This window comes from Boleophthalmus pectinirostris, unplaced genomic scaffold (assembly GCF_026225935.1).
Source record: "Boleophthalmus pectinirostris isolate CB_2022bp ecotype Guang Dong unplaced genomic scaffold, ASM2622593v1 HiC_scaffold_6, whole genome shotgun sequence".
NCBI classification, from domain to species: domain Eukaryota; kingdom Metazoa; phylum Chordata; class Actinopteri; order Gobiiformes; family Gobiidae; genus Boleophthalmus; species Boleophthalmus pectinirostris.
The window spans coordinates 37,989,720-38,017,131 of NW_026571447.1; the positions used below are offsets into that span (position 1 = coordinate 37,989,720).

At 42.1% G+C, this 27,412-nt stretch overlaps 2 protein-coding genes across 3 annotated transcripts; both read left to right on the forward strand.

The window, feature by feature from the left end:
• Nucleotides 1-832: 832 nt before the first annotated feature.
• popdc3 (popeye domain containing 3) lies at nt 833-8,550 on the forward strand. Its single transcript, XM_020938738.2, has 3 exons — nt 833-1,338; nt 3,225-3,333; nt 6,693-8,550. Exons 1-3 carry the CDS (start codon nt 833-835, stop codon nt 7,206-7,208), a joined length of 1,131 nt encoding a protein of 376 aa, XP_020794397.2. The 3' UTR covers nt 7,209-8,550.
• Nucleotides 8,551-11,676: 3,126 nt separating this feature from the next.
• bves (blood vessel epicardial substance) lies at nt 11,677-26,976 on the forward strand. Of its 2 annotated transcripts, XR_008633506.1 has the most exons (9): nt 11,677-11,852; nt 14,367-14,634; nt 16,058-16,182; nt 19,251-19,438; nt 19,516-19,624; nt 21,066-21,233; nt 22,198-22,339; nt 25,720-25,960; nt 26,037-26,976. XR_008633506.1 is itself a non-coding variant. In XM_020938740.2 (8 exons), the coding sequence occupies exons 2-8, from the start codon at nt 14,400-14,402 to the stop codon at nt 25,845-25,847; spliced, it is 1,095 nt and encodes a 364-aa protein (XP_020794399.1). In that variant the 5' UTR covers nt 11,677-11,852; nt 14,367-14,399; the 3' UTR covers nt 25,848-26,976. The 2 variants fall into 2 exon arrangements, 1 of the variants encoding a protein (XP_020794399.1); XM_020938740.2 differs by having other exon boundaries at nt 25,720-26,976.
• Nucleotides 26,977-27,412: the final 436 nt, after the last annotated feature.

Below are 27,412 nucleotides of genomic sequence, written 5' to 3' on the forward strand. Positions count from 1 at the left end.
CACCGTGCACCCACAGATCCACAGAAACACCCACCGTGCACCCACAGATCCACAGAAACACCCACCATGCACCTAAAGATCCACATACCCACCCACCGTGTCCAAAGATCACAGAACACCCACCGTGCACCCACAGATCCACAAACACACCCACCGTGCACCTAAAGATCCACATACCCACCCACCGTGCACCTAAAGATCCCCAAACCCACCCACCATGCACCTACAGACCCACAAACCCATCACATAACGGCCGAAAAACTTAAAATTATAGTCATACTGGTTAAAAGAATTTGAATTACATATTTTCCCACGTTTGCTGAGTCAGCAATTTGCCGCCTGGTCTCAAATAAAAGCCTGGTCTGTTAAGTGATTGAAATAAATAAACGTCGCTGCTATTATTTGGTATTTTATGGTATGTACTATGTAGACTAGCAGACACAAGTAAAATACTTGTTCTTTAATGTTTGGTAACTCTTTAATATTTTGCTTCTGCTGATCGTAATCTTCTAAAAAATAATCACTTAAGATTTATTTAGGCTTTAGTTTTTATATTTAGTTTTCAAATGTATCGTATGTACAGCTATATGCGTCTTACACCATAAATATTCGCCTGTGCCTGCGTATTTCTCATGGAGCACGTCTCACTGTGATGTTTGTGATTGGCCTCTCGTGTTTCCCGTTTCCGGTCCGTTCCCATAGCGACGGGATTGACAGTGCCAGGTGCGCATGGAGCGGCAGTGCGCGCTCTGGCACACTCGTCTCCACCGTGCGTAAAGTTAGTGCCATGTCCTTCTGGCGTACTTTTTAGCCCAGTTTAAACCTCAAAATCATGGATCCTCCGGACTTCGAGTCGCTGAACATGACGGCCCAGCCCACGCCGCTCACGTACCCGGTGTGTGAGCGCTGGAGAGACGGTTCTGAGGGCTCCGTCTTCCACCTGGCAAACATCTTTCTTTTTTTTGGATTCATGGGCGGCAGCGGGTTGTACGGACTCCTCTATCTGTTTACGTTTCTCACTTTGGGCTTTTTCTGCTCCACTATTTGGTCGTGGTCGGACCCGTGCACCACCGACACGTTCCTGTGGACTTTCGCGCTCTTCGGGACGTGTTTTGGGCAAATGCTGCACGTGTCCTACCGGTTACGCAGCGTCACGTTTGACAAAGAGTTCGAGGATTTGTACAACTGCCTGTTCAAGAAGCTCGGGGTGTCGCTGACGCAGTACGGGAAGATCGTGGCGTGCTGTGAGCGCGACGTGCAGACGCTGGAGCGGGACCACTGCTTCGCCATGGAGGGGAAGACCGCCATAGATAAGCTCTCCGTGCTTCTGGACGGCAGGTGACTCCACTGGATCTCGGTCATTAAAGGGCTCACATCATTTTTAATGTTGTATCTTCATCACAAACAGACCTGGAGTTGTGTTTTGTTTCATTCATACATGTTTAACACAGAAAAAAAAACTCCATATTTAGGCTGAGTTCTTCCTTCAGACCAAAAACACTCTGTTCCACCTTGTGATGTCATGCAGTAATACAGGTAATTGTGTATTTAAACTCCACACACCATCTCTAGAATCATAATGGATAATTTCATCCCTGGAATTGCCAAACTCTACTGAACTAAATCTACGTTTATATGATGAGGTTCTGAACAGAACAGAAGATGCAAAAGTGGCGTAACAATCCGTGTTTCATTCGTTCATTTGTTTTTTAGTATAAAATCAAAAATAAGAAAATGAAAAAACAACTATTTTCTTCATTATTTGTCTCCAAAATCAAAATGAAGAAACAGATAATGATTTGTTTTTTCAGTTTTTGATTTTGTGTTTAAATGAAGAATAGAAAAAAACAGATAATGAACTGAACCAGGACTGAACTAGGACTAAACCAGGTCCGTAACCAGACCGGGACCAAGACCAGGACCAGACCGTGATTGAGACCGGGACTGAGACCAGGACTGAGGCTGGGACCAGACCAGGACTAAGTCAGGGACCAGATCAGGACTGACACCGGGACCAGATCGGGACCAGACCGGGACTGAGTCTGGGACCAAGACCAGGATTTAGACTACGAGTGAGACCAGGGCTGAGGCTGGGACCGGACCAGGACCACACCGTGATTGAGACCGGGACTGAGACCAGGACCAGACCGGGACTGAGACCAGGACCAGACCGGGACTGAGACCAGGAACAGACCGGGACTGAGACAGGGACCAGACCAGGACTGAGACCAGGACCAGATCTGGCCCAAACCAGGACTGAGCCCGGGACCAGATCGGGACCACACCAGGACTGAGCCCGGGACCAGACGGGGACCAGATTGGGACCAGACCAGGACAGAGACTGGGACCAGACCATGACTGAAAATGGTTTAGTCCTGGTTTAGTCTTGTTTTAGTCCTGGTTCAGTCCTGGTTGAGTCCGTCCGGAAATGGTCGTTATCCGTTTTTTCCATTATTCATTTAAACACAAAATAAAAAACTGAAAAAACAAATCATTATCCGTTTTTTCATTTTGGTTTTGGAGACAAATAATGAAGAAAATAGTTGTTTTTTGGTTTTATATTGAAAAACGGATGAATGAATGATACACAGATTCGTCGCATCTTCACTTTTTATTTCGCGCTTAGAGGAGTGCCTGAAATTCGACTGGGTATGCATGCCATCCAACATGTTTGTTTCTGTGTCCTGTATTTATGTCACATAAACGAGTATGAGACGTGAGCAGATCTGACCAGAGTTTTGCGTCTTGGGCAGTGTACATGGAAACACTACAGTAGAGTGCATTCAACTTTTCTACTCTCTAGGGTGGCTTCATATTTTTGCATTTTTAAGCCCCACAAACACCATCACCGTCTAAACCAAAGGCACTTCTGAAAAAATATTTTGTTGTTTTTTTACCCACAAGCATTCTCGTGTAAACAGGCCCTATAGCTAAAAGGAGCTGTCAAGTTAAAAACTACTGCTTCATGACATCACAAGGTGGAACAGAGCATGTGTGAATGAAACAAAACACAACTTCAGGTGTTTTTGAGGAGGTAACAACACTGTAATTTGGCTTAAAGCTCACAAGAGGAGTGTATGAATCCTAAATAAATAAAGATCGTAAAATACAAGAGTACATAATACTGTAGTTTAATTTGAACAGTAACATCGTTTTCTTTATTTGACAGTACAAACGCTGAGCATAAAAACAGACTGACGGTGTGTGGTTGTTGTTGTGGGCAGGATTCGTGTGACGGTGAACGGGGAGTTCCTTCACTATATTTACCCGTTCCAGTTCTTGGACTCTCCAGAGTGGGACTCGCTCCGACCGTCAGAGGAGGGCATTTTCCAGGTGAACACACACACAGACACACACACCCCCACACATGCAGAGACACACACACAGACACACACACCCACAGACACACACACCCCCACACATGCAGAGACACACACACAGCTGAGGCTAGTGACTCATTCTGCTCTTACAATAATACGAATGGGGACTTGACGTGACGCTCATTTTTGGTGTAATCACTTTAAATGACTTTCTAAATAAAATATTTATTCCTCCAAAATTCAACTCAGCTGTGCACAGATACGGGGCGACAGTGGCTCAGTTGGTAGAGCATTTATCCACTGATTAGAAGGTTGGTGGTTTGATTCCCGCTCTCGACGTAAAACATCATTGGTTGAGCAGTCAGACCCACTGACCCACAGGTTGGAAGTGCGATTCCAGATGAGTTATGAATGTGTGTGTGAACGGGTGAGTGGTTCCTTGATGTAAAGGGCTTGAACGTTGAAAACTGCTGTATAACAATGTGACCATTTACTATGTATTCTATTAATTACATAAAGTTTTAGTTTTTCAGTTTTTGGTATTTCAATAAAAAAGCATTGAAATATTCCTGCGGTGTGACTGTAACACTTTATAAAAATTCATCTAGAATGAGTCTCTTGTGTCAGAGACAGCTCATGAAGGGTTTTGGGATAAACGGATGTACATGATTGAATAATATTAAACCTTAATCTCTACTTTAAATCTAAAAAAAGATATAAACAGTTTAGTAATCCAAAGGGTGTCCTGCAGTGTGACAGGAAGAATCACACATACCAGCTCGTTAAAGCCTGAAAGCCTCTCGTCAGATCTCAGGGTCTCGTCAGGACTTGGATGGGAGACCAATCAGGAGCCACAGTGGGGCGCCAGTGTCAAAAACGTTTGTTCTGTCCTTAGGCAAGACACTTCACCTACATGAGCGTTGCAGCACCTGATGGCACAGATTAGCAGCCTCGTTTCTGTCAGTCTGTCCCAGGGCAGTCGTGACTACAACAGTAGCTTACCACCCCTGAGTGTGGAGTGAATGAACAATGAACTGTAAAGTGCTTTGGTGTCTTGAAAGGTATTATATAAATGCTATGATGAATTAATTAAAAGGACAAAAAGCAGGAGGAGCTCATCTGACATTTATGCACCAGGACGAGCTCTGGGGTGAAGGGATTAATATACAAAACAAAGTTAAAAATGAAACTTCAAACATGCGGAGTGTGATGTCCTGCAGTGTGACAGCTGTATTTTCTAATAAAAACACAATTCTAAGTGTTAGCCAGATATTAACCAGATATTATTTAAGATGGGACAGTTGCATAATTATTCCACCAGATCATTTATTAGAATATTCTGACGTGGTACATTTATAGTGACAGTTTATAGGTCACAAGTGAAAATGACTAAAAATGAAAGAATGACACCAAAAGCGTGGTGGTCTTAGTGAAAAGGCTTATTTACAACTGTTGAAGAACTTAAATAGAGCATCACACCACAGGACAGAAAAATGGCATTTACACTCCCAAGCATCAAGTACATTTTATTAGTGTGTTATTAACGCATTTTATTTATATCTTTGCCGATATCCAATACCAGTATCATATCGGTGCATCCCTGATTGCCCCAGTCGTCACAGATTATGAAGTGGCCTTTAGAATGTGGCCGCTCTGTTTACAAACACGGACTCTAGATATATATCTGTATATATATAGCTCTTTAGAATGTTATAGGGTGCATGCCGCAGACTGGGGTCCAGAGGGTAGAGCAGTCTTCTTATTGCGTCTTATTGAAAGTTTGTGGTACCAATCTAACTCCATCCAATCCACACTTCATCATATTGGCTTAAAGGTCCAGTGTAATCTCTCTTCAAAAACAGACCTGGACTTGTGTTTTGTTTCATTCATACGTCTGAGTAACTCTTTATTATTAGTCTCTCTGCATCTCCAAAGCTCAAAATGCTCTATTCCACCTTGTGATGTCATGAAGCAGTAGTTTTTCGGGATGTAACAATAACCGAAATATCGTGATATCGTATCGTCAGAGTTCTCACAATAATATTGTTGTCCATCACAATATATCGAATTATACAAGGCTTTTTGCTTAAATGAAGAGTTATGGTGCAGCAGTAGCTTTAAAAAAGACAGAGGGAACTACATAGACCATAATCCTTTGCTCCATTTCAGTGCAGACTACAAGAAGAAATAACAGTTCTAAACGATTTTAACCCTTGTTCTTTGGATTAAGTCTTGTCAAGGCATTTTAAAAGGAAAATTAAGCGTATTAACAGTTTTAGCTGTTTAGCCTCCACAAAATATCACAATAAATATTGTACCGTGAGCTGTAAATCGTGAAAATATCGTACAGAGAGATTTGGATATTGTTACATCCTTAATCATGAGCTTTCCCATGATATCGTGAGCTTTCCCACGATATCGCAATAAATATCGTACCGTGAGGTTCATACCGTGACGATATCGTACCGTGAGACTTGGATATCGTTACATCCCTGGTAGTTTTCTAGTGAACAGCTCCTTTTACCTTTTAGTTCAGTAGAGATTGGCAATTCCTGGACTGAAATTGTCCAAATGATTCTAGTGAAGGTGTATGGAGTAAAAAAAACAAACAGTGGAGCACTTCCTGTATTACCGCATGACATCAGAAGATGTTTTCAGTTTGAGAAAAGAACTCAGCCTAAATTTCCAGTGTTTTAAACATGTGTGAATGAAACAAAACACAACTGACCGTTTGTGGTCCGTTTGTGATGAGGAAACATTAGAAAGTAGTGTAATATGAGCTTTTTAGTGAATATGTAAGCTTTGTATTATGTTATTAGGTTCTTTTTTCAGACCAAGAGTTTGTTTTCTTACCTGTTCCGACTGCTCACTAGCGATCTTCCTCAGAGTGGTCACGTGATGTTGCTGTGACGTGTCCGGTCAGCTGATTTAAGTCCAGTCCCAGTCCAGAACCAAATTATGGACTGGGACAGAGCAAATATCATTGGGACAGAGAAAAGGAAACACCGTCGCTGGATTAAAGAGGCAATCAAAATATGGAAACACTGGACGATAAACCGGGACAAGGGGGCTTTTTTATTCTCACACACCTGGGATATTGTCCTGAGGAAGTGGGACTGCAGATGGCACTGTCGTCCTGCCTCCACCGGTAGGAAGACAGCGCCAAAACCTTTTAAAATTAGGTGAGCGACACGGTACAGCAACATCACCTGACTCTGAGGAAGATTGCTAGTGAGCAGTCGAAAATGTCAGGTATGAAAACAAAATCTTGGTCTGAAAAAAAGAACCTAATAACATAAAATATCAAGACCAAATGAACCTCTTTGGACTAAGCCTTGTATTGTTCGCTGTAATTCTCCCTCTGTCCTGTAGGTGACGCTGCGAGCTGATAACCGATGCCGGTACGTGACGTGGCGGAGGAAGAAGCTGTACCTGCTCTTCGCCAAACACCGGTACCTCGCCAAAATCTTCGCCCTGGTGGTGCGAAACGATATCGCAGATAAACTGTACTCTCTCAATGACAAAGCCTACGACAGCTCCGGGCACCGCTACGACCTGCGCCTGCCCAGCTTCTGCCACCCGCCGCACCTGTCGCCCGAATACAACCAGGGACATCCACACCTGTCGCCCGAAGACAACCAAGAACATCCGCAACCGTTATCCGAAGACAAACAGGAACATCCACAACCGTCGCCTGAAAACAACCAGGGACATCCGCAACCGTCACCTAAAGACAAACAGGAACATCAGCACCTGTCGCCCGAAGACAACCAGGAACCTGTCCACCCCTCACCTATCCGCCGCACACCTGTCTGCCGCCCACCTGCCCGAAGGAACCGGGGATCAGAGGGTCTCCTGCAGATGCCAGCACGGGGGAGGACTACCTGAGAAAGCATTCTGTGTTACTTCATGAAATAAATGTAGAAAAGTAGAGTAGAAATGTACTTAAAGCCTCACTGTGGTACTTTTCTGACTGAAGGTCTGCTAAGTGTAGAGATGTTATTGCTTTTCATAGAATGTTCCAAAGCGGAGGTGTGTAGAACTCAGTTAGATGTACTAGACCAGGGGTCTCCAACCTGTTGCTCAGGAGCTCCCAGAAGCTCTCCAAGCCCCATCCAAGAAGCTTGCCAAGGGATTTCATTGAATGGTGAATTTTATCAAGGGGAAAGACGTTGTTGCCCTTCTTTCTACGGGATTTGGGAAAAGCTTAGCCCCGTTAGCGGCTCATTACATACATCACGACCAAATAGAAGTGATTTGTTAAATTTGAAAAAGTACCTGCCTACCATCGAGCAAACGAATGCTAATGCTGTGAGGTCAGACAGTTTCCACAAAGTGAAACCGGCTGATGAATGAGGCTATAAACACTGAGCTTGTTTCCCAAAATACGGTCCAGTTCTTCATAAAATGAACAGGTTACACGTCCACGGCCACTTCTTTTGTCTTTAGCCTCCTTGTATTTGACTCGCAGGCTCTTTATTTTTCATTTACATTGGAACCTGGACCGCCTGTAGTCATGCTCGGCCATTTCTTTGGCAATCATTTAAAACACCGCCCAGTTCCCTCCAAGACCTATCCAATTTGGCATGAATAGAGCGATCCCCCCCAAATATTAATAAACTTGCTAACCTCGCTTTCCCCCCATTGACAAGACTCTGAGCCTGATGTGTAGGTGGATGAATGCACTTTGGCCGTTCAGACTGAAGCCACATGTCAAAAGATCGGATATGTATCGTTTTTAGGAGCACACATCCAAGTGGCCTGGCTCACATTTGAAAAAATCTGATCTGTGTGGTTCAGACTGTCATTAAAAGATCAGATACAGATCACATAGGGGTGAAAAATTTTGATTTGGGTCACTTCAGGCTGCAGTCTGTTCGTAGCCTTACTGTACCTAAAGGCTCACCCTCTTTCTAATAATCATCTCAATTTCTTGCGACCACTAAAAATTTTTGTTGACGTATCTTGAATGTTTGAATGAATGAAATGAATGTTTGGAGACCCCTGTTCTAGAGTAACTTGTTAGTAAAATTGTACTTCTCCATAGGTTTAGGCAGCAACGTGGCTTATTGGCACTCAAGATTTTGGGTTCAGCTTCTAGGTCGCCCAAGCTTTTCTGTGTAGAGCAGGAGTCTCCAACCTGGAAGGGAGGGACAGTCCGGAATTTTGGACATAGGACTTCATTTCCTAGTGAGCCAGAGTGTTGGAGACATGTGGAGACACACAAAACACCCGAAGAAAATCTATTATTACACCAGACTATCCATGTAAATGTCTGTGTTTATAGAACAATGTTTGAAATAAAACTAACTTTGCATTACATGAATCGTTGTATGCTGAGGGACTATTTTCTCATATATCAGTCCGCCGCTGCTCAGCTTTCTATCAGGAAGTACAACTCGCTGCTGCTGCTCGGACATAAATCCTTCAAATGCAATGTTGGTTTTACTTCTAAAATTATTTTATCAACACAGACATTTACATGGACAGTCTGGTGTAATAATATATTTGCTTCGGGTGTTTTGTGGAGTGGGTAAGACTGTTTTTAGTGTCAGGAATAACTATGACCATTGACATGCACTAGCCTAGCACCAGTGACCTCTGCAAATACAAGGACTGGATGGAATATTTAAAAAAGTGTCTCCACACGTCTCCAACACTCTGGCTCACGAGGAAATGAGGTCCTATGTCCAAAATTCCGAACTGTCCCTTTAATTACTATGTTGAATGTGTCATTTTAATGCCTAACTTATGCACTAATAATTGGATAATGGTTTACATTTAATAGGCAGTCTAAAGCTTGCTGTAGCTCTTCTACTTTCTCGATTTCTTGCGACCGCTAAAATGTGTAACTCTTTGACATTTTCATTTTATAAAGGTTGAAAAAGGTTGGAGACTTCTGGTGTAGAGGTTCTTGTTTCAGCCCAACATAGTTAAGTGCGTAGTGAAGGAGACGTGAGCTCTGAAATGATCAAAATGTATCTACTGTATGTATGTATGTTGTTGTACTCACCACTTCATGATGTCATGAGGTGGAGGTGAGTGTTTTATGCTCCGACCATCGACTGTATATGTAAATTAAACATAGCTAACCTGATATTTGGCGTGTTCCAGACAGGAAGTAGAGCACGATGGAGATTCTAGCTTCATCGACTGTTTCTAATTGATTTTACGTTGAAAAACTGTTGGCCTCTCTCTGTAAACGCTGCTTTGAGCCCCGTCATTTTGGTCTTAAAATGTTCGTATTAACCCTCTCTATGTGATCCTGGTGTTTTTATTTCACAATTTATAACCGCTCGCCTCATGAGGTTCATTTGACGGGAGCTGAACTCTGTGGTGACGTCACACTCCTTTAGTCCACGCCTTTCTTCAGTCTATGGCTTCGACGATAAAGAGCCTAAAAACACACACAGCATATCTCCTCATAATCCATGTGTCATTCGTTCATTTTGTTTTTCAATACAAAACCAGAAATAAGAAAATGAAAAAACAGCAGTTTTCTTCATTATTGGTCTCTGAAACCAAAATGAAAAAACAGATAAAGATTCGTTTTTTTCAGTTTTCGATTTTCTGTTTAAATGAAAAATGGAAAAAACTGAATGTTTCCCGTTTACGTGACTTAAATTGTGATGCTGGATTTTTACGCCGCAAACCAGGACTGAACCAGGACTAAACCAGGACTAAACTGTTTTCAGTCCTGGTCTGGTCCCGGTCTCAGTCCTGGTCTGGTCCTGGTCTTAGTTCCAGTCTGGTCCCGGTCTCTGTCCCAGTCTCAATCACTGTCTGGTCCTGGCCTCAGTCCTGGTCTCAGTCCTGGTCCTGGTCCCAGACTGAGTCCTGGTCTGGTCCCGGACCTGGTGTAGTCCTGGTTTAGTCCTGGTTCAGTCCATATGTGGCGCAAAAGTCAGCCATTATCCGTTTTTTACCATTATTCATTTAAACACAAAATCGAAAGCTGAAAAAATGAATCGTTATTCATTTAATTAACGAAGAAAATAGTTGTTTTTTGTTTTCTTATTTTTGGTTTTATTTTTTGAAAAACGAATGAACGTATGATCCACATGATTCCTCATGTTTGTGCCAATGAAACAAAACACAGTTCAAATCACATGAAAACACTGAAGCTGAACATTGGAACTGTAACAAAAATACATTTTTGTATAAAATATCCATTGTGTGTGGACGCTAATTTAGATTTAGTCTTTGTTGATCCACAAGGGAAATTACTTTGACACAGTAGCTCACACATCACATAATATCACAACAACGAGTAAAAAAATATAAAAATGATGATAAATGATGATTCTAAAAAAGTAGCAATAAAAAATAGCAAGAGTCTGGGGTAGAATTAAACAAAATTTATATAAATAAATGTACAAGTAAGTAAAAAAACAAATATTGTAATATAAATACAGTAAATCACAGTTGCTTTGCTCTCTAAATTATTGTACTTTATATTTCTTTCCTTACCAGAGGGGAACCAACAATTTTGTCCACATCTGTACATCACAAGTTAAATGTGTGTTGAATTCACAAATATGCACTAAATCAGCTCATAGTATGATTTTTGTGATATATACCCTGGATGATTATGAAAACGTCACAAGTTGTTTGAAAAAAAAAAAAAAATCAGTGATATGTATTACAAGTTAAATGTCTTTAGGGACGTAATGATATCCAAGTCGCACGATACGATATCATCACGGTATGAACCTCACGGTACGTTATTTATTGCGATATCATGGGAAAGCTCACGATATTATATGATGGGGAGGCTCACGATTAGGGATGTAACAATACCCAAATCTCTCGGTACGATATTTTCACGATATACATCTCACGGTACGATATTTATTGTGATATTTTGTGGCGGAACAAAACTGAATATGCTACTTTTTCATCTTAAAATGCCTTGACGAGACTTAACCCAAAGAATTAAGTCTTAAAAAGTGCTTAGAACTGTTATTTCTTCTTGTAGTCTGCACTGAAATGGAGCAAAGGATCATGGTCTATGTAGTTCCTTCTGTTTTTTTAGCTATTGCTGCACCAAAACTCTTAATTTAAACAAAGAAACTTGCAATTAGATATATTGTGATCGTCCATGATGTTATTTTCAGAACTTTGACGATACGATATAACGATATTTCGGTTACTGTCACATCCCTAGTCTTTATATGTGTCGAATATCCAATATCAAACCAATTCAGCCGCGGTTACAGACACAGATAGCCCACAAATACTCTCTTTAACACTGTCAGATATATGTACAGATACTATAGCCCCCCCTGTCGGTGCTCCGTGTCCCTGCAGGAGCCTTATCTCCGGCTCTTTGCCCATTTTTAGCCCGCGTCTGTCAGCTGCGTCCGCGGAATGTGCGACGTATCCCCCGTCACCAGAGCCTCGGACCTCCGTCTCCTCTCTGCGTCTATCCGAGCTCCTCCGCGCCATCCACCCCGCTCTCCTGCGCCTTTTCCCGGCTACACCTCTGCTGTCCCCGCCGCTGTTGCCGCCGCCGCTGCTCCTGGAGATCCGGTGAGTGATTCGATCTCGTACTTGTTGTAAAGTTGTTGGAGGAGCGCGCGGGCTGCGTTGGAGAGGACCGGAGAACGTGCGTGTTTTTGGGGCTATTTTTACCGAGGCCCTCCCCCGACGCGACTGGAGCACATCAACTGACACTCGGGTACAGAACAGCGCGGGGGACGGTGAAAAAACTCAGAAAAATACTATTTAACTCACTGTTTGTTAAAAAAGTGTTTACGCATCTGTCGCGTCATCTATTTTAACTCGACATCCAAACTTTACGCGCTGTTTATGTAAGTCTGCGTGGGAAAATATTAGGCTAAAAAGTCACAATAGTTCAGAACTGAATAAGAGAAACAAAGATTTATTAAATGAAATTTTAAAATGTCTAGTGCAGATATAGTTATGTAATGTAACTGTTAATGTAAAATGGGAGTTACAAGTGTGTCCATCGCCCACGCATGACCGATCTCAAAAGTGTTGTCACGATACTAACATTTCAAACTCGATGTTTAGTAAGAATTAGGCTTAATACTCGATACCGATTTGATTGCAATCAGCTCTTACTTTGAAACGTTACAAAAGATTATAGGCTATATATTAGGTTATATATTTGAATACTATAGGCCTAGTGGTTCATCAGTGTTTTTGTGAGTTTGAACAAGAGTTTAAAGTGATACAGTCCCATTTGCTCCATAAACAGTCAAACCCGCCCTTTTGCTTGAGGTTTGTAACTCACATAATAAAAAATAAGCACTTGTAGAGAGCCAGTATTTGCCTTTATATTTTAAAGAACAAAAATATTTATTGCAAAAAACTATATATAGTTGGAGCGCTCACTGGATCACTGCTAAGAGAAGAAACAATCAGGTGCTCTTCTCCATGGTTGACTTTCATTAGATTTTTTTTGTGGTCACAAAATAGTTTCTGTCCTCCTCTCTAGCTGCTGACCTGCTGCTACAGGTGACTAGATAAACCTGATCAGGGTGACCTTGTATACCAGGCTGGCACAACCTAGTGCCTCCACTAAATTGCATTTCTCTCCAGCGACTAGGTCAGGAATCAGAATACACTAGACCAGGGGTGTCCAAACTTTTTTCATCAAGGGCCACATATCTAAACACAGATGAAGCAGAGGGCCGATTGAGGGCCGTAGACTGATGCTCAGTACAGTGAATAATTGAAATGTGTGCATGTTTAACACGTTAGAATGAGCCATCAGTCTTTAGTCATGTTAAGATCCTTAAAACCAAGGTAATCTGCAAGTGCAAGGTAATTTGGGCCAATTCACCTGGAAGTCTGAGGGCCGCATTTGGCCCCCGGGCCATAGTTTGGGCATGCCTGCACTAGACGGTTTGCAAGAACCCCAGAAGTTTTAGACCGCGCACTGACCAATCAGCTGTGATAAGGGAAGCCATGACGTCAAACTCAAACGTCTGTCTGTGTCCCTTTTGTGGAACAACACAACAGTAAACAAAGCGTCAAGATGGATGTAGACGAAGACAGACATTCTGTGTTGGCAACGATTCCTGAGATCGAGGATTTAAAGCCGGAACAAAGAAAATGTTTGGTGAATTTTATCAAGGGGAAAGACGTTATTGTCTTTCTTCCTACGGGATTTGGCGCATTATATACATCACGACCAAATAGCAGCGATTGGTTAAATAAAAAAAGTACCCGTCTACCGTCGAGCGAACAAATCCTAATGGTGCGAGAAAGTGAAACCGGCTGATGAATCAGGCTAGTCCTGATCAAGACTACCTCAAGATCTGGGTCAAATGCAGAGGACAATAAAGTGAACCTTAACTTAAGACTCAGCGTAGGAAACACAGTGTTCCGTACACTACAATAAAACACTAATGAGGCCGTGACCAGGCTGCGTGTGTGAAGTTAGAACATTTTCATTTTAGATTTTGTAATTAGTTTGTTTATTCTTGGAAATGGAGCCCAAATGAAGTGCCTCTTTCTTTCTTTTTCTTTTTTTTTTTTTGCTTACCATTCAGGGCTTCCATAGTTTGTACTGCTGTTAATCTTTTTAATATAGATGAAAAGAACGATGGAAGTCATTTATATTTGAGAGAATTTTGTTTATTGTACTTATGGTGACACGAGCTTCATAAATGTATATGCTTTTGATTATTGCATTTTTGCAATTTGCTTTACATATTTTTTTATGAAAATGTTTTGCGCAGTTTCTGTACAAGTATCAAATGTAGTAACAGTGTTTGTGATTTAAAACCTACACCCATAGACTGTATAAATACTAGTGTTGTCTTGATTTCAGTACTAAAGAATAACAGACTTTATGTGGTCTTATAGTTGTTCTGATACAGCTGAAGGTCATTTAATTTGTTTCGATACTAGTTTCAGTATCAATTTGTGTCTGATTTTCCTTACTTTTGACAACCCAAATATATAATTCCTTAAAATAGAGGTGAAGAAGTATTGTCTTTTATCTTTCACCTTTTAAAGAAGAAAACAATCCTGCTCTGACCCTCTGTGGCCTTTGTCCCATTTTATTTTCAGTGTCCTGGTTTTTGAAGGTGACTTTGGTTCGAGATGTCCTCCGCTGCTCCCCCCTTCTCTCTGTCCCCCCTCCCCTTCTCCACGCTCGCTCCTTTCCCACCAGCCACGGCAGCTTCGAGTCTGGGAAACAACGGTACGATGTGCGAGGAGTGGGAGCACGCCCATCACCTCCTCTTCCACCTGGGAAACCTGGCTCTCCTGCTGGGCCTGGTGATCCCGACCACAGTGGCTCTGCACATGATCCTGCTCAGACTGCTGCTCATGACCGGTACCTCACTGCACTTTTACTGCACTTCATCTAAATTACATTCAGTGGGAGGTAACAAAGTAAAAGTAGTAAAGTACTGTACAACTTAGATACCTGTACTTGACTTAAAGAGCCCATATTAGGCTATTTCTACGGAGCCCGTGTGATGACGTGTGCGAAAAAAGACTACTGTATTTTTCGGATGATAAGTCACTCTGGAACATAAGTTGCACCAGCCAAAAAATGCATAATGAAAAAGAAAAAAACATACTGTATTTTCTGCACTATAAGCCTCCAACCCCACCAAAAACAACTGCGCACACCACAATCCAGAGCGCCCTATACACGAATCCAAACTAAACTACAAAGCCGCTTCACCCGCAGCACGCAAACACACACGGAGCAGACAGCAACCGCACAGCGAAAAGCACCCACAGACACACTCATCACTCCACGCCGACGAGGAACGGAACGGAAGAACGAATCAAAAAAGTGATGTGCCACTTCTAGACACGACTGAACAACTGAGTCACTGCGAACACGCTGACAATCTGTTGGTCCCAGACAGCACCCTCCCTACACGCCACAACTGAACAAAGCCCAGAGTCACCGTGAACGCTACAAACAAACAAAACCACTCACCCATCACACTGTTGTGTTTTCTTTAAAGTCTGGTGCAGTTTATTTGTGAAAAATGTTCGAAAATAGACCATTTAATGATAGTGCGTCTTATTATCCAGAGTGCCTAATACTGTAGAAAATATGGTATATAAGTCGCACTTTTTGGGGGAAATTTATTTTATAAAATCAGAGACCAGGCAAGTTCTAGTAATAATAGAACAGAGAAGAACAGACTGATAACTATAGCATAAACAACAGAACAGAACAAATTTACCAAACTCTCCATCTCACTCCAAATGGGATGGTTAGGATGGTTATGGTTTCCATAATTTCAAAAGGGAATCAGATGTGTGTGACTGTAAACCTCCGTTCAAACTGTTTCTCTTCCCACACAGATCTGATTCTCTTTTTGCAGTCACGGAGTTGGCAAACTTCTGAAGCCCGTTTCTTGAGCTGTTTTCCACTGTTAGAACATCCAACATCTACACAATTACGATGTCTGAATCCCAAAACTAAAATATGACAATATCAGAATCAGAAACAAAAGCGATATGGTTCAAAAAACTTGAAAAGATCGACTTTGACAATAGACGCATCACACTGGGAAACCAAACATGGCAGTTTGATGCTCACTTTTTCGGAAAATCCTTCCCAGTATGCATTGCGCGATGACCGGAAGTCCGAAATTCATGCATGTATTATGACCCCCAGTAGAGTTGTGTTGTTGCTCTCACACTGCGCCCCCTGCAGGCTGTGGCGTGTTCATGTTCTTGTGTGTACTGTTGCTCTGTGGTGTTTTCTCTGAACATTGCGCCCCCTGCAGGCTGTGGCGTGTTCATAGTGTGGGCCGCTCTGTACCGCTGTAACATCGACGTCCTCGTGTGGAACATCATCTTCCTCATCGTCAACTTCATGCACCTCTTCTTCCTCCTCTACAAACGCAGACCGGTGAGTGGGACCCATATCTATCTAAATATCTATCTATCTATCTAAATATCTATCTATCTATCTAAATATCTATCTATCGAAATATCTATCTATCTATCTATCTATCTATCTAAATATCTATCTATCTATCTATCTAAATATCTATCTATCTATCTATCTATCTATCTATCTATCTAAATATCTATCTATCTATCTAAATATCTATCTATCTATCTAAATATCTATCTATCTATCTATCTATCTATCTAAATATCTATCTATCGAAATATCTATCTATCTATCTATCTATCTATCTATCTATCTAAATATCTATCTATCGAAATATCTATCTATCTAAATATCTATCTATCGAAATAACTTTCTATCTATCTATCTATCTAATATCTATCTCTCTTCTTCCTTTACAATCACAGACTGGTGAGTGGGACCAATTACTCTCTCCTCTTTTTCTCTCTGTGTCTCTCTCTCCTCCTTTTCCCTTTGACGTCTCACTCCTTCCCGCTCTCCTTTGCAGCCCTTTTCCTTTTTTTGTCCCCAACCTTCATCTCTAGCTCTGTCTATAGATCTCTATTTCTCTCTCTCTTTCTCTCTCTCTCTCTGTCTATCTCAGTATCTGTCTCTCTCTCTCTCTCTCTCTCTCTCTATCTTTCTCTCTTTCTCTATCTATCTGTCTATCTTATCTTTCTCTCTCTCTCTCTGTTTATCCTCTATCTATCTCTATCTATCTATTTCTCTCTCTTTCTTTTTATCTATCTTTCTTTATTTCTCTCTCTCTCTATCTATTAATCTATTTCTCTTTCTTTATCTCTCTATATATTTCACTCTCTATTTCTCTCTCTCTATCCTCTATCTCTCTCTCTCTCTGTCTATCTCTATCTATTTCTCTATATATCAATCTATCTATCTGTCTGTCTGTCTCTCTATCTCTCATTTCTCTCTATCTATCTCTCTCTCTCACTTTCTCACTCTGCCTATCTATCTATCTTTCCCTCGTTCTATCTATCTCTCTATTTATCTATCCATCTGTCTCTCTCTTGCTCTATTTATCTCTCTCACTCTATCTATCATCTATCTCTCTCGCTCTATCTATCTATCCATCTATATCTCCATCTATCTATCTCGATCTATCTTTCTCTCTCTCTCTCTATCTATCTATCTAGCTCTATCTCTCTTGCTCTATCTATCTCTCTCGCTCTATCTATCTCTCTCGCTCTATCTATCTCTCTCGCTCTATCTCTCTCTCTCTCTCTCTGTCTCTCTCTCTCTATCTCTCTCTATCTATCTCTCTCGCTCTATCTCTTTCTATCCCTCTCGCTCTATCTATCTATGTCTCTCACTCTATCTCTCTCGCTCTATCTGTCTTTCTTTCTATCTGTCTCTCTCTATTTCTCTCTCTCTCTCTCTCTACATATCTATTTCTCTATTTCTTTATCTATTTATTTCTCTCTCTTATTTTGTTTTCCTGTTTCTCTCCTTCTCTTCTATCTCCCACCCCCTCACCCCATCATCACCACCACCACCACCTCTCTCTCTCCGTCTCTCTCTTTCTGTCTTTCTGTCTCTCCCTCTCTCCCTCGGTTCTTGCGAGGTCCATGTTTATTTATTGGTTTGGAGACGGGGACAGTGTCAGATTCCGCTCGTGTCCTTGTGGGATTTTTGGACTTATGGAAATGCGATGCGCTTAAATGAAACCCGGGGCGTCGTTAGGGAATCGGGAGGTGACAGAATCAGACCAGGAGTTTCAAAATGAGGAGACGTGTCCAGAAAAACACCGTCCCACTCATCCCTCGCTCCCGAAAACGTCACAGCAAATAAATCTGACTTCACTTTGATACGGGCTGTGTGCACCAGACCTGGGACTAAACCAGGACTAAACCAGGACAAAACCAGGACAAAACTAGGACTAGACCAGGACTATGAACCGTGACTATGAACCAGGACCTCAAAGTAGGACTAAACCAGGACTAAACTAGGACTAGACCAGGACTATGAACCAGGACCTCAAATTAGGACTAGACCAGGACTAAACCAGGACTATAAACCAGGACTAGACCAGGACTCAAACTAGGAAAAGACCAGGACTAAACTAGGACCTCAAACTAGGAGTAGACCAAGACTAAACCAGACCTCAATCTAGGACTAACCTAGGACCTAAAACTACAACTAGAACATAACTAAACTAGGACCTAAAACTAGGACTAGACCAGGACTATAAACCAGGACTCAAACTAGGACTAAACCAGGACCTAAAACAAGGACTAAACCAGGACTAAACAAGACCTCAAACTAGAACTAGACCAGGACTAGAACAGGACTAGATCAGGATTAAACAAGAATTTAAACTAGGACTAACTAGACAAGGACTAAACCAGACCTCAAACTAGGAATAGACCAGGACTAAAACTAGGACTAGACCAGGACTAAACCAGGACTCAAACTAGGACTAAACCAGGACCTAAAACAAGGACTAAACCAGGACTAAACAAGACCTCAAACTAGAACTAGACCAGGACTAGAACAGGACTAGATCAGGATTAAACAAGAATTTAAAACTAGGACTAGGACTAGACCAGGACTAAACCAGACCTCAAACTAGGAATAGACCAGGACTAAAACAAGGACTAGACCAAGACTAAACTAGGGCCTAAAAATACAACTAGACCATAACTGAACTAGGACCTAAAACTAGGACTAGACCAGGACTAAACAAGGACCTAAACCAGGACTAAAGTAGAACATAAAACTAGGACTAAACAAGGACCTAAATCTAGGACTAAACCAGGACTAAAGTAGAACATAAAACTAGGACTAAACAAGGATTAATCTAGGACCTCAAACTAAGACTAGACCAGAACTAAACTAGAACATAAAACTAGGACAATTTTTTTTTCTGTTATACTGTGACCTAAATAAGCCTGATTTGCGATTAACCAAATGATTTTGATCCCTATTGAACTACAACCGAACTAAAGCAACAATGACCAAACCAAAACTACAACAGGATTTGAACTAAACCATGAAGTCTTTGTCTAAAGCCCTGCTCAGTGTCACTTCCTGTTGTGGTTCAGATAAAGATCGACCGTGACCTGAGGCCCGTGTACAAGCGTATGTTCGAGCCCCTCCACGTCAGAGAGGCGCAGTTCCAAAGACTCACGGGACAGTTCTGCACCATCCAGACCATAAAGAAGGGCCAGGCCTACGCTGTGGAGGAGAAGACCTCTGTGGACGAGCGCCTCAGCATCCTGCTCAAGGGAAAGTACGAACTATTCACAGGACACAATGGACATTCTACATTATATGACATTATATTCACTCTGTCTTTTATTTTGAAAGGATGACTGTTTCATATCGGGGCCATTTCCTGCACAACATCTACACAAACGCCTTCATCGACTCTCCAGAGTTCAGGTCCACCGAGATGCAGAGAGGAGAGAAGTTCCAGGTACAGGACTCCTCTGACAGTATTCCTCTGGTTCTCTTTAAGCCAGGGGTCATCAAACTAAGGCCCGCGGGCTGACTCCGGCCCTCCAGCCCCTCTGTAGTCTGATTCATCAGCCAGTTTCACTTTGTAGAAACCGTCTGACCTCGCAGTGTTAAGATTCGTTCAGTCGACGGTAGGCGGGTACTCTGTTTATTTAACCAATCGCTGCTATTTGGTCGTGATGTATGTAATGCACCTCTAACAGGGCTAACTGGTATATTAAGCTTTTCCCAAATCCCGTAGGAAGAAGGACAATAACGTCTTTCCTCTTGATAAAATTCACCAAACATTCTCTTTGTTCCGGCTTAAATCCTTGATCTCTGGAATCCTTGCAACACAGAATATATGGCTTTGTGCTGATTGATTGATGGCATTTATATAGCGCCTTTCAAGATACCCAAAGTTCATTATTCAGTCACTCCACACTCAGATAGACTGGTGCCCAGACTCATACTTCCAGGGTTCTTGCAAACCGTCTAGTGCAGGGGTGGGCAAACTACGGCCCAGGGGCCATATGCGGACCTTTAATTCGGCCTGCCGATCTTTAATAATAATAATAATAATAATAATAATGATTTTAAGTGTTTTAAAAGTAATTTCAATACATAATTATCTAATTATCCCATGTTATTTTTTTTCTCTTATGAGGTGGATTACAAAAAACTCCTGGTCCGGCCCTTCTGTCAAATTTTAGAACCCTTTGTGGCCCACGAGTCAAAAATGTTTGCCCACCCCTGGTCTAGTGTATTCTGATTCCTGACCTAGTCGCTGTAGAGAAATGAAACTGAGCGGAGGGACTTGGTTACACCAGCCTGGTTAGCCCTTCTGCCAGCCACCAACTTGAACTGGCCCTATGAGGCAATCCTCAAAAGTTGTCATAGTCTATTTTTTAAAACTACTTTTTGGGAAATAATAACACGTCTGCAACTTGTATTTTGTTGATTGTTTTCTATTAAAAATTGAAAAAAAAAAAGATTTATATTTATATTTAAATAATTATATGACGTATTTACATTTGCCGTCGAATTTTCGTCACCGGACAAACTCGAGATCAAACAGTGACAGTCAACACACGCGCAGAGTTCTGTAGTGCAGTTAAGGACAGAAAAATGTCTCGTGTTAAAGTAGGAAAACTTGACAGAGAGTGCTGAGTTTTCGAAGAAGAGTGGATGACCAATTATTTTTTTGTTCAGTGTGAGGAGCGTGCAGTTTGTCTGATATGTAAAAAAAAAAGTGTGGAGGTTTTCAGAGAATATAATCTGCGTCGTCAAGTACGCCGACCTGACCCCGGCCCTCAACACAGTCAAGAGCCATAATGTGGTCCCCAGAGGAAAAAAGTTTGGTGACCCCCGCTCTGAGGTGTTGTGTGACTGTCCCTCTGGTTTCTGTGGTGATGTTCCAGGTGACCATCATGGCGGAGGAGAACTGCAAGTACATGTGCTGGTCCAGGGAGCGGCTGACCTACTTCCTGGAGTCGGACACGTTTCTGAATGAAGTGTTCAGATATCTGATCGGGAAAGATATCACCAACAAACTGTACTCCCTCAACGACCCCACCCTCAGTGACAAGGTGAGATATTGTGTCCTTGGGCAAGGCACTTCAGTCTGTGTGTGTGTTGTGTGATCTATGGTGGTCAGAGAAAAAGGTGCCATGGCTCCATCAGTCTCCCCCAGGGCAGCTGTCAAATCCAATCCACTTTATTTATATAACACATTTTATAAACAGTTTCCAAAGTGCTGCACAAATACATACTAATAACAACAAAAATAAAATGATAGAATAAACACTCAGATTTAATCATACTAGTCTTAAAACAATAAAACCAGTAAAATAAAATAAGAGCAAAAAACATAGAATAGCAAAAAAATAAATAAAATAAATTAAAAATAAATAAAAGATGGTATTTGGCTATAAAATACCCAATGACCCACGGGTTATGTACTTGGGCTTGCTGCATGAAAACAATATTTGAACTGAGGACTTTTATTTGTTTAAACTGATGCTCTTGACTAGTAAGAAAGTAATAACACGGAATTGGCTGAAGGATGATCCTTTGAAATTATAGCAATGGACAGATATAATGGAGGAAATTTATGGGATGGAAAAAATAACCTATTATTTGAGACTGAAAGCTTGTAGTTTTGAGCAGCGATGGTCAAAATGGTCTATTTACAAAGCTCACGCCAATTTATAAGGTATTTTATTTTTTCTATATTTTTTTTTTGTAGAACTCCACAGATTGTTTGTTCTTTTATGTACATTTGTTAAAATTTTGAAAAAGCACAAATAAAAAGTAAAAAATTAAATAAAAAAAATAAAAGACACAGAGGACCACACAACTCATGCAGTGTTAAAAGCCCAAGTATTTGACCCTCTCTGTATTTGACCCAGTGTGCTGTCTTTGTGTGTTTGTGTGTTTGTGCATCAGGCGGTGAAGCAGATGGACCGTCAGCCCAGTCTGTGCTTGTGTGTGTGTGCTGTATTTCACCCAGTCCTTTACATTTGACCCAGTGTGTGTGTTTTTGTGCGTCAGGCGGTGAAGCAGATGGACCGTCAGCCCAGTCTGTGCTCGCAGCTCTCCATGATGCAGATGAGGAACAGTTTGGCGAGCACCAGTGACACCGATGACGTGCTGCACCAGATCCTCAGAGGAGGCTCGGCCGGCTCCTCTCAGCGTGAGTCTCACCACCACAACACAAGACCTTTACCCCACAGTCTGTGCTGGACATGCGAGACCAACTAGTGGCCGCTCCCGGTATTGCAGCTCCCAGGAGCTTGGGCCCAGAAAGAATTCTCTCATAGAAGCACAGTGCATTTTGGGAATTCAAATCCGTATTTGGCTGACAGGGCATCCAGCTTTCACGAAGGTTGTATTTTGTAGGATTCCTTTTTATTTTCACAACATAAACTTTTTAAATGTTTTAAATTCACAAAGTGCATAAAAATAATCTTTGTAAGACTTATCCTAGCCCCACTGTGAGCTCACGCTAACTCCGCTCCAGTAGCTCTTGTTCTGATTGGTCCAAACGCTTCACACCGTTCACGTTACAGGCGTCACACGGGTGGGAGGAGCTCGCCCGTATTGAGGAAGTAACCCTGCATTCGATTATCTTTCGACTCCCACTTGAACCTCGGATTTGACGTCTTGTGCGAACCTGAAGCGTATTATTATGTGTCGCGTGTCGGACTAGCTGGATTATAATTATGACTATTCCCTCATCTTATGAAAACCACTTTAATTAAGCCACTTTAATTAATAACATTTTTGCAATTTGCACTTCATTTTATGTTATGATTTGTCTTCCGTTACAACCTTAGGAACATTAATGCCCGTTAAATCAAAAGTATTTGTTCAATATTGGCCTGACCACAACACCGTCTCCCAAACCCACAGGCAGTGATACAGACACAGTAAAGTATTACAGTATAACAGTATAAAAGTATAACACGAGTGACTGAAATTATCATTTAAACCGCCAAAATGTCCAAACACAATGAAAACACTTGCCATCATCATTTGCACAGCCATCTTGGATTCTGACTCAGAATCCTTGCTCGGTCGACTTTTTCTGCCGCCGAGGTCCGAGTCGCGCCCAGGAAAAGGGGTGTGTCTCGCGTGTCGCTAGGCAACTTCCCCAGAAAACCGATTTGGAAGGATAATTGAATGCAGGGTACATGTGGAAGAAAAAATTAATTTGGGCCCATGTGCACAAGCAACTGAAAACAATACGACGTCATCTTGGGTTCACGTTCTTGATTTATTATAGTTCTATGGGAAAGACACATTTGCTCAAAGAAATCAGGTACAGGCCCTATAATCTCAAACCCATAGTAGTTGGAAAAGTACCACAAAGTAAATAAATGTCCACACTTTCTATTTGTATGGCATAATGAGATGGTGACAGCGCGGAGTGTACTGAGATTAGCGGAGCTGCATGTGGTGGTGAAATTACCCGAGACTCCTGTGGGGATAAGTGTTTAAATCTGTGGGCCGTCGGTAATGACGTATTTCACTTGCAAAGGTGACATTTTAGCCCCAGCTGTCAGGGAAATGATCGAGAACATTAACTCACTTGAGACTTTAAATGGGGACAAATAACAGTTTGAACTTTGCATTTTAAACTTGGGGGAATAAGGAGGGTTATCTCAGAGCAAGATGTCTTCTGGCTCATTTACATTTTTCATTTATATACAGTCTACAGCAGGCATGTCCAAACTATGGCCCGGGGGCCAAATGCGGCCCTCAGACAAATTTTTCTTGGCCCTCAGACTTCCAGGTGAATTGGCCCAAATGACCTTGCATCAATTTAAGAAATATTTTTTACTGCAAGTTTTTTGAAAATCTGCCTTGATAAAGCTAATATTGAATATTTAGTGTGTGATTTTGAGGATCTTAGCAGGAATAAAGACTGATGGCTCATTCTAATGTGTTAAACATGCACGTATTTCAATTATTCACTGTATTGAGCATCAGTCTACGGCCCTCGATCGGCCCTCTGCTTCATCTGTGTTTACATATGTGGCCCTTTATGAAAAAAGTTTGGACACCCCTGGTCTACAGTCAAGACAACAAAGTGTCAGACCGATGGAAACTGCATCCCCTGCTCCATCTGATTCTCTCCTCTGCTCCTCTTCTCTATCTGACCTTCTCCTTTGCTCCATCTGATCCTCTCCTCTTCTTCATCTGACCATCTTCTCTCCTCCATCTGACCCTCTCCTCTGTTCCTCTGCTCATCCCTGACCTTCTCCTCTTCTCCATTTGACTCTTTCCTCTGCTCCTCTGCTCCATCTGATCGCCTCCTTTGCTCCATATGACCCTCTCCTCTGCTCCTCTGTTCCATTTGATCCTCTCCTTTGCTCCTTTGCTCCATCTGACCTTCTCCTCTTCTCCATCTGACCCGTTCCTCTGCTCCATCTGACCTTCTCCTCTTCTCCATCTGGCCCTCTCCTCTGCTCCTCTTCTCCATCTGGCCCTCTCCTCTGCTCCTCTTCTCCATCTGACCCTCTGCTTTGTTCCATCTGACTCTTTCCTCTGCTCCTCTGCTCCATTCTGACCCTCTCCTCTCCATCCTCTTGAAGCATTCTCCCTCTTTCACTACAGACCTTCTGTTTTGTAACCTACCAATTCTTTGCTGCTCTCTGCACTTGTCTGCTCCTCTGTCTCTGCTCCTCTGTCTCTGCTCCTCTGTCTCTGTTCCTCTGGCTCTCTGCTCCTCTTATCCTCTGTCTAAACCAAAATACCATCATTACATTTTCTCTGTTTCCGTTAGTGCATGTAGGCAGTGTCTTCTCAACAGCCTCTTTAACCTCTCATGAGCGTATTTCCTTCATAAAACCCTCTCTCTTATGCAAATGAGGTCACCACCAAACCACTCAAACGTATTAGACGCGCGCCTTTATCCACTTAACATGCAAAACCAACTAAAGGGCCACTTCACTGTTTTATTTTTAAACAAAGACTAATTGCAAAAGTGGTGGACCTCCTACACAGCAGCAGCTTGTGTTGGTAAAACAAGGGCAAGTAAAGTTACCCTTTTTTGGTAGGGATTGGGTTCATAAATTTCCCATGTGAATCTTGTGGCTAAAAACTGTCAGTGTGTCCTTAGGCAAGACACTTCACCCACATCGCAGACAATGAGGTGATTGAACAATGCTCTGTGAAACGCTTTGGGTGTCTTGAAAGGCGCTGTATAAAATGCTTAAATGACTAATTGATGAATTCATGATTACAAAACCATGATATTTAACAATATACTACAATTTCACAAATTTGACACCATGCACAGTAGCTTTGTTAGTGGGAAACATGCCAGTTAGTTTGATAGTGCTCTGAAGGGGGAGGGAGAGCATAGGGAGGTGGGAGGGCATTTCAAAGAGTCAAATCCGTCATTATGTTGTTTTCGGCGAATGCAGCATTTTCAAAACAATAAAAGGTAACATGGTGATCTAAATATGTTACGTGTTAGCAGTTAATGCCCCATAAAAGCGTAAATACCCCCTCTTTAACACGACTGGACTTTCCATTGCTCACTGTTTTGTCCTGTTTGTTTTACAGAGAAGTCTCCAAGCACCAAAACATCGGCCAAGATGAAGCCGATCGCGGAGAGCCTGGAGGACGATGTGTTTGAAGCGTCAGGGGCTAAAGCTAGCCGCCTGTCCAGCACCTCCACCGAAGAGGTCTAACCTGCTCCACCGCCTGTCCAGCACCTCCACCGAAGAGGTCTAACCTGCTCCACCGCCTGTCCAGCACCTCCACCGAAGAGGTCTAACCTGCTCCACCGTCCGTCACCGAAGAGGTCTAACCTGCTCCACCATCCGTCACTGAAGAGGTCTCACCTGCTCCACCGACTGTCCAGCACCTCCACCGAAGAGGTCTGATCTGCTCCACCGTCTGTCCAGCACCTCCACTGAAAAGGTCCAACCTGTTCCACCGCCCATCACCGAAGAGGTCTAACCTGCTCCACTGTCCGTCACCAAAGAGGTCTAACCTGCTCCACCATCCGTCACTGAAGAGGTCTCACCTGCACCACCATCTGTCACCGAAGAGGTCTGATCTGCTCCTCCATCTGCCCAGTACTTCCACCGAAGAGGTCTAACCTGCTCCACCGTCTGTCCAGCACCTCCACCAAAGAGGTCTATCCTGCTCTATCATCTGTCACTGAAGAGGTCTGATCTGCTCCTCTGTCTGTCCAGCACCTCCACCGAAGAGCTGCTGAAAAACTCTCATCTGCTCCAAAGACCCACTGTACACTCCAACTTTTAAACACGTCCAGAAGAGTTGACAAAAGACTGAAATATGAACGAAGGTACAAGGACAATCACATTTCAGAACATGTTTGCAAAGGTGGGTAGTACTCATACACATAGTTTTACTACAGTACTATTTTGTGTTGAAGTAACAGTAGACACTTTAGAAGAAAAACCACAGCATTTACTCAAGGAGGAGTAATGTGACAAAAACTTTCTGTGACAATATGAAATTGTTTAAACGTGTTTCTTGCAGCGCTCCTTAAGATATGATTTTGTTTTTCCCATTTCTGCACCCGTCCTTTGAAAAGATCATAGTTTGTGTTTTATTGAATGTTTTGTTTTTCCAGTTATATTGATTTGAAATTATTAATCACATGTTATGTCCAGACACTTTCACTTTAGTGGTAGTTTCTGCAAATACATTTTTCTTCAACCACTACTTTGTACTTCTACTTAAGTAATTTTATTTTTGTTACTCTACCCACCTCATCATGTTTATACCGATCTAAACTACAGGGTTAGCCATTTCTTTATACAGAATAAGACTGTAGAGATTTTGCTGTTTGTGGGGCACTTTACAGCCCTTGTGATTTGTTAATTGTGTGTATTTAAAATACAGTTGTAATTGTTAATCTTGCAGTCCTGCTTGAGGCGTCAAACTGGGATCCAGTTGAACTTACTCAAGGTTGTGGAGTCACTTCTGATTTGACAAAACCAAACTGAGTAACTTTAGGTTCATGTGCTGCTTGAAGCTGGATATGAATTTTCTGTCAATCCCAAAGCCACTGATGACTGCAGTGACTCAAAACTCTGAACTTACCCAAACGTAAAGCACATCTGTTCTGCAAATCCATGTTATAATTGTTTCCTTCTCACTGGAGTGATTTGTTCATGTTTGAGTCATCTTTTATCACTTATTTTCAAGACGCCATGTCACTGATCAACTCCTGTTTTCACTGCCACTGCTGATGTACTTAGTTTTCCATTTTCATTTTCTT

Coding starts and splice junctions, on each gene's coding strand:
- bves (XM_020938740.2), top strand. CDS start 14,400: ATGTCCTCCGCTGCTCCCCCCTTCTCTCTGTCCCCCCTCCCCTTCTCC. Junction 14,635..16,057: donor CAGACTGCTGCTCATGACCG/GTACCTCACTGC, acceptor CGCCCCCTGCAG/GCTGTGGCGTGTTCATAGTG. Junction 19,439..19,515: donor AGCATCCTGCTCAAGGGAAA/GTACGAACTATT, acceptor TTATTTTGAAAG/GATGACTGTTTCATATCGGG.
- popdc3 (XM_020938738.2), top strand. CDS start 833: ATGGATCCTCCGGACTTCGAGTCGCTGAACATGACGGCCCAGCCCACG. Junction 1,339..3,224: donor TCCGTGCTTCTGGACGGCAG/GTGACTCCACTG, acceptor TGTTGTGGGCAG/GATTCGTGTGACGGTGAACG. Junction 3,334..6,692: donor CAGAGGAGGGCATTTTCCAG/GTGAACACACAC, acceptor TCTGTCCTGTAG/GTGACGCTGCGAGCTGATAA.